Genomic DNA, 13,804 nt, shown 5'->3' with positions numbered 1-13,804 from the left:
GAAAAAAGCACGTGTTTGAACATTTAAATAAATGTGCCCTGTCACCATGAAGAACAAAAATTGAAAGGTTTATTGTGTCCACAAATGGGTTTCATCTGCTGACAATGTGCATATTCTTCCTTAAGATCAACAAGCTGCACAAAATCATGACACACATTGTCAATTCTGCTTATAGGTCACTTCAATTTGTTATAAGTGTACCACTTCCAAGGTAACATCTCAAATGATTCAAAATCACATATTGCTTCTCAGAAGTCCCAGATGATGTAGCAGCAGTAGTTTTTATTGAACAGCTGAATGAAAATAAATAATTGCACCTTTACATTCAGGTGTACAATACACAGTGTAATGAGTACACATGCAGACACACACTCTCTGCCATTTGTACCAAGCGAGCAAAACATGGTACAGCAATGGTTGAATAAATCAAGTTTAGAAAGTCTTTGGAGGATTTTGATCAATAAGCATCAAGTCTTGTCCGACTCAGAGGAATCTGAGCTCTGAAGTCGACTGATCTGTCTCCTGAGCTGCATGATCTCTTCCTCTTGCTCTTCAACCTTTTTCTGCAAACCATGGATCACCTAAAGACGAAAAAGAAAAGGTTTTGTTGTAATTATTATTAGAAACTGTACTGCATAACATGCATTTTTAGTAGCACAATAAGTAACCAGAATGTTTATCTATTATATCAATTTATCCCAACATACAACGTCTTTACTGCAGAAGAGTTCACTCTGCAGAAGTTCGCTGGCTTTGGGCCGAACAGCTGGCTCTTTACTCGTCAGCTTCATGACAAATTTACTCAGAACCGGCCATCGCTGGCAGAACGAGTCTGGGATTTTCCCCTCTCTCAGGTCCCCGAGGGTCCGGACGCGCTCCATCTCTGTCCCAAAGGGCTGGAAAAGCTCCAGAGCCAGGACTCCAATGCTGTACATGTCAGACTGAGGGAACAACAGCAGAATACAGTTTAGATTTATGAATGTTAATAATGTCATAAGAGATGAAAATGATGATGAAAGGATACATTGATAGGTTAATATAGTAAATGGTTATTATATTATATAGGATATCCATTTGGTAGATAAATTGACTTTTTCTTAAAAGCTGTTTAATGCGCAATATAAATAAACTTGTCCTGCCTTGCTCAACAAAGTTATTTTGTAGTAAAACTGATTATTTCCTTGAAATACTCTCAAGTAAAAATAATAATTAGAGTAAGTTTGTGAAATTTAACATGATTTTTTTTTTAATTGTAAATTGTTTAGTATGAAAATGTTTACCTTTGAATCATAAAAGGAGCCCTTCAGTTGTTCTGGTGCAGCATACACAAAGGTACCAACACCTGTGGTATGTGAGGGATCTGCAAAATACATCAGAAAATGTGACTTTAAAGCAAAGAGCGCCATCTAGTGTTGATACGGTGAGGTACAGAGTTGTGAAAAAAAGAAAGTTGTGAAAAAAAGAACACTAATTAAGAAAGGTGAAGTATTACCAGTGCTGCGAGAGCTGGAGCTTTTAAGGCCGTCCATGAGGATGTCCTTACAGGCCAAACCAAAGTCCCCAATGCGAACATGGCGGTCATGACCATGGAGGAAAATGTTTCTCGGCTGTGGGGTAAAAGACATTAGAATTAGTTACCTTAGTAAATGGGTACAAAAACCAGTGGTGGAAGAACAAGTCAGATGAGTAAAAGTAAAGAAGATTCAGCATCAAAATATACCAAGTACCAAAAGTAAAATTACTACCCCTTATGCGTAATGGCCTGTTTCAGTTTGTATATATATTAATACTTGGTTATTATTATGATCATGTCTTTTGATCCCAAATGCTAACTGTAGAGCTAATTTGAACAACTGTATATACCACTGCTGGATATGTTAACATACAAATATGTGTCATGTTGATTTAATAATTAATTTAACTAATAATCTAAATTTCAAACTAGTAACAAAAGCTGTCAGATAAATGAAGAGGAATAAAAAGTACAAAGCCTTAAATGTGGTTGAGTAGAAGTGTAAAGTAGCGTAAACTGAGATTACTCAGTACAAATACCTCAAAAGTGCAGTATTTCAGTAAATGTACTTGGTTACTATTCATCACTGACAAACCTGTTTGCATGGGAGATGACTGTTTTATACAACATATAATGTGCAGAAACAAAAAAACATACATGTTATAAGAGAGACAGAAGAGCGTGTACACCTTTGCATTACTAAAAGGAACTGGAACAAACTGTAAAAAACTCAGAAAAGTCCCCATAATTGGCCCTGCAGGCCTCAAGAGGTTATCAATAGAAAGATGAAGGCTTCACACCACACTTATACCCTTCACACTCATATGAGGAAATCAGAAAAAAAGCACCAAAACCAGGACACAGGAAGTAGCATTTACAGTTCCTCGACCGAGAGAGTGTAATTAACTGACTAATCACAAATGTATGGATGAACAGAGGAACAAGAACAACCAGCCCTAGCAGAGAAGCCTGGTTTCAAGGTTTCAAGGTTTCAAGGTTTCAAGGTTTCAAGGTTTCAAGGTTTTATTTGTCATATGCACAGCAGATACAGCGTATATGTTGGCAATGAAAATCTTATGTCGCGTGCTCCTCCAACAACTCAACATACATGGTGCAAAAGATAAATAAAATAGTGAAAAAGAGAGAAGAATATTTACAATATTAACAATACAGATTTGAGGATGTGAAATATATACATATGTGGAATACATTGAAAGTATTTAAATACTTTACACTGTTGAATGAGGAGGTATGGACAGATGCATATATTATGTATAACAGATGTGTATGGCAGATATGTATAATATATAGATACAGTGGTATGCAAAAGTTTGGGCACCCCTTAGGAAAACCACTGCATCAGTTTGTCACTTGCTGAGCTTTTGAAGCAGCAACTTCATTTTAACATATGTTATACCTTATGGTAACAGAAACATCTCAGTAGTGAAATAACTTTTATTGGTCAAACAGAAACATGTTTATGTGCATTCAAACAAAAATAGGCATGTGCATAAATTTGGGCACCCCTAAGAAATAATTCCATTAATATTTAGTATTGCCTCCTTTTGCTGCAATAACGGCCTGTAGACGCCTCCTGTAGCCACAGACAAGTCCCTTAAGCCTGGCAGGTGGTATTTTGGCCCATTCTTCCACACAAAACGTCTCCAGTTCAGTCAGGTTTCTTGGCCTCCGTGCATGGACAGCCTTCTTCAAATAAATCCATACATTTTCAATGATGTTAAGGTCTGGGGACTGGGATGGCCATTCCAGAACATTGTACCTGTGCTTCTGCATGAATTCCTTGGTGGATTTTGATCGGTGCTTAGGGTCATTGTCCTGCTGAAAAATCCAACCCCGGCGTAGCTTCAACTTTGTGACTGACTCTAGAACATTCTTGTCAAGAATCTCTTGGTACTGTAAGGAATTCATGTGGCCCTCAACTTTAACAAGTTTTCCAGTACCTGTGCTAGCCACACAGCCCCATAACATGATAGATCCTCCACCAAATTTTACAGTGGGCAACAAGTTCTTTTCATTGAATGCAGTGTGTTTTTTTCGCCATGCATACCTGTTCATGTTATGACCAAATAACTCAATCTTGGTCTCATCTGACCACAGTATTTTGTTCCAAAATGCTTCTGGCTTGTCCAGATGTGCTTTTGCATACCTCATGCGACTCTTCTTGTGATTAACACTCAGGAAAGGCTTTTTGCACATCACCCTTCCAATGAGCTCTTCCTGGTGCAAAGTACGCTGGATTGTGGAACGGTGAACAACTACACCATCAGCAGCCAGATGTTGTTGTAGTTCTCTGGAGGTGGTCTGTGGCTTCTCTGTGACCATTTTCACCATCCTTCGCCTGTGCCTTTCCCCTATTTTTGTCGGCCTACCACATCTTTCCTTCACACGGACTGTTCCTGTGGCCTTCCATTTCACAACTACGTTTCTGACTGTGGAGACAGACAGTTTAAACCTGTCAGATAATTTTTTGTACCCTTCTCCTAATTTATAATGTTGGATTATCTTAGCTTTCAGGTCAGTGGAGAGTTGTTTTGAGGTCCCCATCTTGCCACTCCCTAAGAAAGAACCTAGGCCAGGCACAGCCAGCTATTACCTATGTTAAATAGCCTTTTTCATGATTGGTTCCACCTGTCTTTGTAATTGAAGGTCTAATGAGCTAATCAAAGCAATTTTGTGCAGCAACCTGTCAGCTATAAATCCGTACAGGTGTTGAAATGAATGCTATTTATAATAATATTTTTGCATTTTATTTTATTATAATAAAACTATGTAATGCTACCCTAAGAATTTTGGTCTGGAAAACACTAAAACGTCTACATCTTTGTAGGAAAACAAATGTTGTTGCTGTGATCTTCTATTATAAAGGAAAAGCAAATTGTCATGAAATCTCAGAGGGGTGCCCAAACTTTTGCATACCACTGTATGTGTACTATAAACAGATATGTATGGCAGATGTGTATAATATATATGTATGTGTGTACTATAAACAGATGTGAGTAGACATTCACACAGCTCAGGAGTTCAGTAGTCTTATAGCCTGTGGTATAAAACTGTCTCTGAGTCTGGTGGTCTTGGTCCGGATGCTGCGGTACCGTCTGCCAGACGGCAGCAGACAGAACAGATTGTTGCTGGGGTGATGGGGGTCCTTTAATATCCTACCGGCCTTCTTCCTACACCGCTGGGTGTAGAGGTCCTCCATGGATGGCAACTCCGTCCTGGTGATGTGCTGAGCAGTTTTCACCACCCTCTGTAGAGTCTTACGGTTGAGGGCGGTGCAACTGCCATACCAGGCGGTGATGCAGCCAGTCAGGATACTCTCGATGGTGCACCTGTAGAAGTTGCAGAGTATCCTGGAGTCCATGTTGAACTTCCGCAGCCTGCGGAGGAAGAAGAGCCGCTGTCGAGCCGTCTTGGATATGACCCTGGTGTGATGTGTCCATGTCAGGTCCTCACTGATGTTAACCCCGAGGAACCTGAAGCTGCTGACTCTCTCCACAGGAGTCCCGTCGATGGTGATGGGTGTGTGTGCTTCTCTCTGCCTCTTCCTGTAGTCCACAATCAGCTCCTTTGTTTTGCTGACGTTGAGATGGAGGTTGTTGTCCTGGCACCAAGATGTCAGGGCTCTGACCTCCTCTCTGTACGCCGTCTCGTCGCCGTCTGTGATCAGGCCGATGACGGTCGTGTCGTCAGCAAACTTGATGATGGTGTTGGAGCTGTGTGTGGCCACGCAGTCGTGCGTGAACAGGGAGTAGAGGAGAGGGCTGAGCACACAACCCTGAGGGGCTCCGGTGTTGAGGGTCAAGGTGGAGGATGTGATGTTCCCCATCCGCACTGCCTGGGATCTGCCCGTCAGGAAGCTCATGATCCAGTCACAGAGGGCGCTGTTGAGCCCAAGGTCCCTGAGCTTAATGATGAGCTTGGAGGGCACAATGGTGTTGAATGCTGAACTGTAGTCAATGAACAGCATTCTCACATAAGTGTTCCTCCGGTCCAGGTGGGAGAGGGCAGTGTGGAGGGTGAGGGAGATGGCATCATCCGTGGACCTGTTTGCCCTGTAGGCAAACTGCAGGGGGTCCAGTGAGTCAGGGAGGGAGGAGGTGATAAAAGTTTTGACTAACCGCTCAAAGCACTTCATGATGATGGAGGTGAGTGCAACTGGGCGGTAGTCATTGAGGCAGATGGGTTTTGTCTTTTTGGGGACAGGGACAATGATGGACTCTTTAAAGCATGTGGGGACTACAGACTGGAGCAGTGACCTATTGAAAATGTCTGTGAACACATCTGCCAGCTGAACTGCACACACCTTGAGAGCACGGCCAGGGATGCCATCAGGTCCTGGAGCCCTGTGTGCGTTGATCCTTTTCAGAGATCTACACACATCTGCACTGGTTAAAACCAGTGAGCAGGGATCCTGGGCCTTTGGTGCCTCCACAGCCGGGGGCTTCTCAAAGCGTGCATAAAATGTGTTCAGTTCATCTGGGAGAGATGCAGACACTTCCTCAGCACCACTCGTTGTCCTTTTGTAGTCTGTTATTGTTTTTAGTCCAGACCACATATTTCTGGCGTTGGAGCCCTTGTAGTTCGACTCCACCTTGTGGTCATGTTGGAGGAGAGCAGGAAATATGCAGGAAGGAGCAGCAACTATGTCAAGTTACTCAACACCTTCTACACGGCATTCTGAATGAAGATTTAAGACGAATGGACGCCATGTCAAAAAAGTATGGGAGACGCTTTCTCACGAGAGGCGACGCACCTGGAGAAGCTCTCTCGAAGGTAAATGAAGCCACTTTTCAAAGTTTCTTCTGCGATAAGTTTCACACAGACAGAGCTAACTATATATGGAGTAATTTCCAGGTGTTAAGTCTGTCCTGTTTTGTCTCGTCTTGCCTCAGGGTCTAACTACTCTTCCCCTTCACCTGGCTGCCACTTACAGGAGAGTAAAGAGCATGCAGACTCTGCTGACAGCAGGAGCCGACCCTGAAATAAGGTCTGCACACACATACCTAGCCAAGAAGTAGTGCTAGAGTATTATGGGTAGAGTATAGGTACATTTTACACTGTGAAATGTGCTCGAACAGTCTAGTAGATTCAGAAAATGATATCATTTTAGTGTACTGAGCTTTCCTGCTTTAAAACCAGAGAAAGACACTATTGGGACCATAGACTGTATATATTGATGGACAGAGGTTCGTCCGTTAAAAGTGAAGCAAGCGCTAGTCCAGAGCCCCCTGGTGGCTGGCTGCAGTACAATGCGTAGCTCCGCCCATTCCCATGTATTTTCAATGGGCAAGTAACCAACTTTCTATGTCACTTTTCTCACCTGAGACAAATTTTGCATCCACAACTTTTTATTCGAAAAAATAGCTTTCAAGGTGCTTCACATCACACCATTTTTCTTTTTCCCGAGAAATTATTTTCTTTAATGTTATTTTAATAAATATAAAAGGGGCGTGGTTACACTTTGATTGACAGTGCAGCCGCTTGCAACCTCCTTCAACATTTCATTTCATTCAGAGTAGCTGTAGGCTCGGCTGTAGTGGTGTTCTTTTGTCAGGCAACTCATATTGGTTTTATTTGCTGTTATTACTTTACATTTATATATTGACAGTCATGTCGTGTTGTGCTGTTGATTGTACTAACAGGCCATCTCAGGGGAGCTCTGTGCAGTTTTTTCGGTAAGTGAATATTAACTTAATATTAGCTAGCGAACTCATTAAAATGACGGTAGCGATAGCTTAGCCGCTAACGTTAGAAAGTTAACTTAATTTGACAGTAATCTATAGATTTTCGGACATCCTTGAAAGGATTATGGTCATATACCAACGAAAAACAGATAGATTTGTATGTTGAAGACATATTTCACAAACACAGACAAGAGGTTTGTTTTACATACGTTACACTTACCGGAGAAAATCCAAATACCCAGACCGAACTGGGCACTGTAGTTTCAGCCAGTTTAGCCCCAGAGAGTCGGACTCGGCCTGTGTGTGTGGTGGGGAACGGACGGAGAAGGGGGCGTGTTTCACTCGATAAGGGGCGTGTTTCACTCGATGAGTGGGCGGGTCTGATCGCGACCTCCTCTTCACTGCGCATGCTTCAGATTCTACTGCGCAAGCGTACTTCGAACTGGCTCCAAATTTTCAAAGATGGCGTCGCCTCGGTTGCTTCAATTCTATAGAACACAGCTGAATGGAGCCACTCTGTCCATCTATATATACAGTCTATGATTGGGACATTACGATAACAGAAACCTCAAATCTAGTCTCATATCCCGATAAAAGGATATTGATATAATATTGATATGCTGTCCAGCCCCTACACACACTACCACAAACTACACCACATACACTAAAGAGTGAGGTTTCCTCCTATAATAAATAATAACTGGTGACTCAACTGGAGTTTCCATTTTGGTGACTTGTCCACTTTCTGTTCAGCGACACCTCTCACAATGACACCCATATCACTGGTTCCTTCTATTTTTAATTAAAGAAGCAGCAGCTCTACATCTGTGCCACCTTTCCTCTCTCTTCCTCTGCAGGGACCAGCTCGGTCAGACTACTCTGCATTTAGTGATAGCCAGCTGGCCGAGCATCAGCCCAAAACCAGGCTCCAAGTACCAGACTACTGTGGCCGGAGTGAGGAGGCAGGCAGAGGCCTGTCTGCAGCTCCTCTGTGAGCACGGGGTCAACGTCAATGCAAAGGTGGAAAATGATGTCATGTTTCTATATGTAAAGAGTCTGATAATAAATAGAATGGAGGATCCTAATATATCTGTCGATAGTTTTCTTGAACTGTTTTGTCCCTCCTGGTTCCCTGTAGGTGGAGGGGAGTCAGCAGACAGCCCTCCACCTGTCTGTCCGCTACATGGCTCTATCTGCTGTTCACGTCCTGTCCTGCTGTGGAGCTGATGTGAATGCTGTGGACAGCAATGGGATGACGGCTCTACATATAGCAGCTGGAATCCTCCATAAGGACATCATGGTCAGCTTGATCAAGGAGGGAGCAGATAACATGGTGCGTACCAATAACACCCTACCAGTTACAGACCTGTTTTCAAAACCTTACCGTGTAGTGTGGCTTTCCTTTGGGAATCTTGAGTATGTACATGCTAATTACCCTACTGGTCCCACTTTTAATGCATCCAATTTCTTGATTATTTTTAGGGGGTGAAGCACACTGGGAACACTCCTCTGCACATGGCTGTCGTAGCGTTGGCTATGAAAACCATGCGAGACGACACCAGCTGCCTCACTGAGCTACTGGAGCAGGGGGCCGAGGTCAACGTCTTGAACAACGCCGGGATGACGCCTTTACATTTGGTGTGCAGCATGGCCAAAAAAGAGCTGGTGGACCTGCTGCTCAGGTATGGAGCTAACATCAACAAGCTGAACAGAGCCGGGGAGAATGGTCTGTTCCTGTTCCTGAACCACAGGCTGAATGTGAGGAACCACTCTCTACTGGTGAAACTCCTCAGCCTGACCTCACCAAACACGATCTTCAATCACAACGGCGACCTACCCTTCACCTTGACTCTACCGTGCTTCTTCAAACAGAGAGACCAGCTACTGAAACTCAACAAGCAGTCACGGAGGCTTCAGGATATCTGCAAGAAGGACATTTATCTAAAACATGTCCAAGGCACGAGAGAAGAGCTGAGAAAAGTCCTGCCTGAGAAGCTTTATGACTTTGTTTTCAACTACTGGGAGGATTCACACATTTCCTTTGAGACAGACGGTGACCAGGACTCCTCTCATGACTTGTTTCACATTGCTCCAAATTGACACGTGCAAGCAAATCTTGCATTGAGCCACAGATATACCTCACACATGTGCTAATGTAAAAAAAAAGCACCTTACCTTCAGATCTCTGTGCATGATTCCTCTGGAGTGAATGTACTCCACTCCTTCAAGTATCTTCCTCAGCAGGCTGAGTGTGTGTTCAGTGTCAACACATCCATAAGGACCTGGAAATACAAAGCAATGCAATACATTGTATTTGCTTATATTTGTGATAATCTGTAATGTATAATAACACGGTTTTCTTAAGTGTGTTTACATCTCGGGGTTTGTTCTTCTTTTGGCTTGGTGTTCCTCTCAGAGATCCAGTCCTTCAGCGAGCGCTCGCAAAGCTGCATCTGGATGTAGAGCATGAGGTGGAACTGGACCTGCAGATAGAAACACGACAGAAAACTTAACATTGCTTTGCTTTTAAAATGCAAGTCCATTCTTCTTCCTTTTGTACCTTTTTATCTGTACATTGCTGCTGTGACTCTGTAAATGTGTGACGAATAAAGGCTTCTGATTTTGACTCCTCTGACCCCTGAAAGCCTTGTTCAGCACCCACCTCTTTAGAAGGCTTTGTGGTGCGATGCTCAGCCCACTCCTGGAACTCGTTGTCGATGCAGGAGTTGTTGTTCAGCTCGATGCTGTTCCTGCTGGACCCGTCCTCTAACAGCGCTGAGCTGCTCATGGCGGGACATTTGGAGCTCTTCGGGGGTCCTCGCTGTCCCAGGAACACACAGGGGACGTAGTTATTGGGAATCCGCCGCATCATTTTGGGACAAACCACCTGGCCATTCTCTGCTGTTGGGACTAAAGCTGTGACGGGCTCCGTCTCTCTTGGTGGATCATTCCCTTCTGAATCTGTAGCTGCTTGACTCTGGCTTTGGAAAACTATTGATGAAGAGTGGCTGCTGCTGTCAGAGCTCACAACAGAGCTGTGAAGGAAAGAGGCGAGATAGATTGAGTGTTATTGGACAAAATAAAAGAGGACTATGCATCTAAATGACCTGAGAAAAATACTGTAAATAAGCTTGATTCTTTTTCAAATGTATCTTTAAAATGTTAATGATATTTCATGCTATTTCAACTTTTCATAAAAGAAGAATTCACCCCCTATATGATCATTTGTATATTAATCTCTCAATTCTTGCAAAGTAAATATCTGTCAAGAAAACAACTCGTGCAGTATAATCCAAGTCTCATTTACTACATGTTCTTTTCTAAAAACATACTATAATATTGGTTTGAGTACTGTCAATGCAATGCTGAAGCTAATATACAGTATATTGCAGAGGCAAAAACGTATCATCGATCTGAATATTTATCCAGTCAGGTTTATAAAATGACAGAAAATTGTAAATAATGTAAGTTCATATTAAAGACCTGTCGTATTTTTCAGGTGACTCCAGTGCAGGCAGCAGGGACTTAGGATCTGCAACAGAAATGTATTTTAGGTAAAGCTTCTCTTATGATAAGAACTGTTATTATTTACTCAGTGATTATTAACTCTCAGTCGAACAGAACAGCAGTAAATACTCACATGCTGCGGGCTGAACGTGCTCCATCCACGCAGTGTGATAGCCCACAACATTCACATGAAGCAGGCTGGACAACACTTTCACTTCTCTGAGGACCTAAAGCCAAAGAGAAATAAGCAAATTATTACTTTTGTATATCTGGGAGTGAAAAGGCTTGACTGATTAAACACTGAAGGCCCACCCTCATGCAGTCATCCTTTGAAACTTTTTTGATGAGGATTTTCTTCACAGCATAATACTGTCCATCCAGTTTGTTCATAACCTGCAATAGGAAATCAAAGATAACATTATTGTGAGATCAAGTCATTTTCTATGATAGATATATAATATAATAGAGTAGAAATATTGAGTAGAGTGGAATACCTTAAAAACATTTCCATATGATCCTTTTCCAAGACAAAGCATTTCTTCAAATTCACTTAGATAGCGGGATGTCTGCGCTTGAAACAGTCCCTCCTTAGGTCTGTGGGAAAGGAAAACTAAACACTTTTAGACAATACTTTAAATATAGCAAGTTTAAAATGAATAACTACTAAAAGTACAACCTACCTTACAGCAGGATTGTGCGTGTTGGACCCGAGACCTTGTTGGCCCTGCAGGAAGACGTAAAAAGAGTAACCATACCGAGGATAATGAGAAGAATTAACACAGATAATCCACTCTTTTGGTTAAAGGATCATTTCCTACCAAGTACAGATACCGACTCTACGTAACAGTCCTAGTCCGACATTATTACTGAGTGACAACATACTATAATATCCCAGTAGATTTGTCCAGTTACCTGTGGGTACAGCGAGGAGCTGGCAGCATGCAGCAGCTCGGTGAAGGCCCGGTTGTGCTGCAGTCTGACCGTGCTGAACTCATCACTGAAGGCTAAAGGTGAGAGGAGGTTCAGGGCGGCTAAACGCTGGCCAATGACTGTGAGGGGGAACAACAAAATGACATAATTAGGAATAAATTAACAAAAACCTGAAGATACTTCATACAGCCTGATGTAGTGACAGAATTGTAAACATGTATTTTAAACAAACTGTTCAAATGGTAAATGGACTGTACTTATATAGCGCTTAATCCAGTCTTTACGATCCTTCAAAGCGCTTAATGTACTACATGTCATCATTCACACCTCATTCATACATCGTTGGCCAAAATATAAGCATGTTTATTCCAGTACAACATGTCAGTACATACCTTTGAACAGCGTACGTGAGCGAGCCGGGTTTGTCTCATAGACGAAGCACAGGTGCTCCAGGAGAGAGCCCAGGAGGAGGTGGTTGGGGATCGCGGAGGCAAATTCTTGGATAGATGGGTAATGTTTTCCAGCCATCAAGACCTCACGGTTATTATCTGTGTCAGAAGCTGAGCACATAGACAAAATACTAGGCAATAAGCAAAGAGGAAGAATCATTTGCGTATGGATTTTCGGTTCCTTTTTTGTGGTACAGAACAGCCTTTTTGAATAAAATCTGATAATTCAATACCCATGATTCTTCTCTGTAGTCTTACCTTCTGCGATAAATTTTGCTATCATCTCAACAAGGTCTCTGTCTTCTAGGTCCATTATTTCAGTATAAAACTCCAATATTAAGCCCTTAAAGATGTACTTATGATTATCCAGTTCATGTCCCAGGCATGAAATGAGCTGATCTTGTTTATACATAAGGTGGGCGTGCACGGCAGTCCTGCTTATCTGGGTGGTCCAGCAGCTTCCTCCACCTACTGTACTCACACACTGACTGTAAACACATGACGAAGCTAAGAGGTTTGGTCACCTTGCCAGAATGGGAAGGAGGGGTTTTCATCTGGGAAAGTGGCCTGACACTTTCTCATTTCAGCTACTGCCCTATGTGTGGAGGGGCATGTTTTGACTTGTTCTGAAGCAGAATCTCATTATTTAACTCAAATTTGTCTGGACCTTACATCCTCACAATGTCATTAGACCTGTGCAAATGTATTTGACAACCAGGACTTTGTATAAGATAATGGGTAAAGGGGCATTCGTTGTATTGTAATATATTAAATGTTGTCTTTACCTGTTTATAAAGGTTGCATTACGATAATGTACTTTTTGATAAATACCAGACTGTTCTAGCAGTTTTATTATTTGCTTTTACATGCTTAATCATTAAATGCACACTAGTGATGATTATATTTAAAAATTGTGTCATTATTTTGTAAAAGCATCAATGGTCAAACCCTGCAAAAATATATAATGAAAAAGAGGAGAGGGGTTTATAGTCATTGAAATCACGTGGCCTTTAATACTATAAATACGCCCCTGCATGTTCTTAAAATAAAAAAGTATTTAACTACTCATAATTTGACATTTTATTGAGGTATCATTGTGTCAGGTAATGTGGGATGACCATGCCAAGCTACCAAGGATCAACATTGCACAACATATGTCAGCTACATGAAGTAACATGAGGAAAAGCTGCTTACTGTCAAACTGGACTTCATCGTCCTCCTCGCTTGCCAGATTTAACAGACTAACGTTTATGTCCACCTCATGTCTCTGCAGGATCAACAAGTTACTGCTGCTTCCAGAACAATCCTCCGACCTCAGGTGCCCTTTTGATGACGAACTGTACATTATTGTGTGTGTGTAAAAAAAGATGGTGACTTGTCAAAATAAAGTACTTATTTTAAAACGCTGGTCACAGTCAATTCAACTATGTTATGTCTGCAGTAAGCGACGTTAAAATACTTGATCAATTCCGTGTTTAGATCATCTGAATGTTACATAAAACACAGTAAATGATTTCTCTATGAATTAGCAAACCGTCTTCATGTCCATAGACGGCCATGATTCAACAGCCGGTAAGGAACCGTCTGACAATGTATGCGATTCGGGTACAACAATAATAACTGATATAAAAAAAGTGAACATCAAAATCAAAGCACATACTTATTTTTGTGTTTTATAAAATACAATATTAATAATTCAG

The 13,804-nt window shown here is 41.9% G+C and overlaps 2 protein-coding genes across 3 annotated transcripts; one reads left to right on the top strand and one right to left on the bottom strand.

Annotated features, from left to right (window-relative positions):
- Nucleotides 1-262: 262 nt before the first annotated feature.
- eif2ak1 (eukaryotic translation initiation factor 2-alpha kinase 1) lies at nt 263-13,671 on the bottom strand. Of its 2 annotated transcripts, none has more exons than XM_063893138.1 (15): nt 13,299-13,671; nt 12,048-12,215; nt 11,638-11,774; nt 11,406-11,449; nt 11,220-11,319; nt 11,038-11,118; nt 10,859-10,952; nt 10,702-10,750; nt 9,881-10,253; nt 9,593-9,701; nt 9,394-9,500; nt 1,493-1,607; nt 1,281-1,360; nt 708-941; nt 263-581 (listed from the first exon to the last, which is right to left on the bottom strand). In XM_063893138.1, exons 1-15 carry the CDS (start codon nt 13,447-13,449, stop codon nt 468-470), a joined length of 1,956 nt encoding a protein of 651 aa, XP_063749208.1. In that variant the 5' UTR covers nt 13,450-13,671; the 3' UTR covers nt 263-467. The 2 variants fall into 2 exon arrangements, with proteins under 2 accessions (XP_063749208.1, XP_063749207.1); XM_063893137.1 differs by lacking the exon at nt 13,299-13,671 and adding an exon at nt 12,363-12,541.
- On the top strand, nt 6,233-10,283 carry LOC134871062 (ankyrin repeat domain-containing protein 61-like). Its single transcript, XM_063893653.1, is given in 5 exon segments — nt 6,233-6,278; nt 6,397-6,568; nt 8,076-8,250; nt 8,363-8,551; nt 8,701-10,283. Coding segments are annotated over 5 exon segments (1,200 nt in total). The 3' UTR covers nt 9,319-10,283.
- Nucleotides 13,672-13,804: the final 133 nt, after the last annotated feature.

This window comes from Eleginops maclovinus, chromosome 10, assembly GCF_036324505.1.
Source record: "Eleginops maclovinus isolate JMC-PN-2008 ecotype Puerto Natales chromosome 10, JC_Emac_rtc_rv5, whole genome shotgun sequence".
NCBI classification, from domain to species: domain Eukaryota; kingdom Metazoa; phylum Chordata; class Actinopteri; order Perciformes; family Eleginopidae; genus Eleginops; species Eleginops maclovinus.
The sequence above is the reverse complement of the archived record's forward strand: the minus strand, read 5'-3'. Positions and strand labels throughout refer to the sequence as shown.

Excerpts from the sequence above, each read along its gene's own strand:
- eif2ak1 (XM_063893137.1), bottom strand. The coding sequence starts at position 12,516 with ATGTATAAACAAGATCAGCTCATTTCATGCCTGGGACATGAACTGGAT. Across the intron at positions 11,775-12,047 it reads CTCACGTACGCTGTTCAAAG|TCATTGGCCAGCGTTTAGCC; the intron begins GTATGTACTGAC and ends TCCCCCTCACAG. Across the intron at positions 1,608-9,393 it reads TCATGCACAGAGATCTGAAG|CCGAGAAACATTTTCCTCCA; the intron begins GTAAGGTGCTTT and ends TTTACCCCACAG.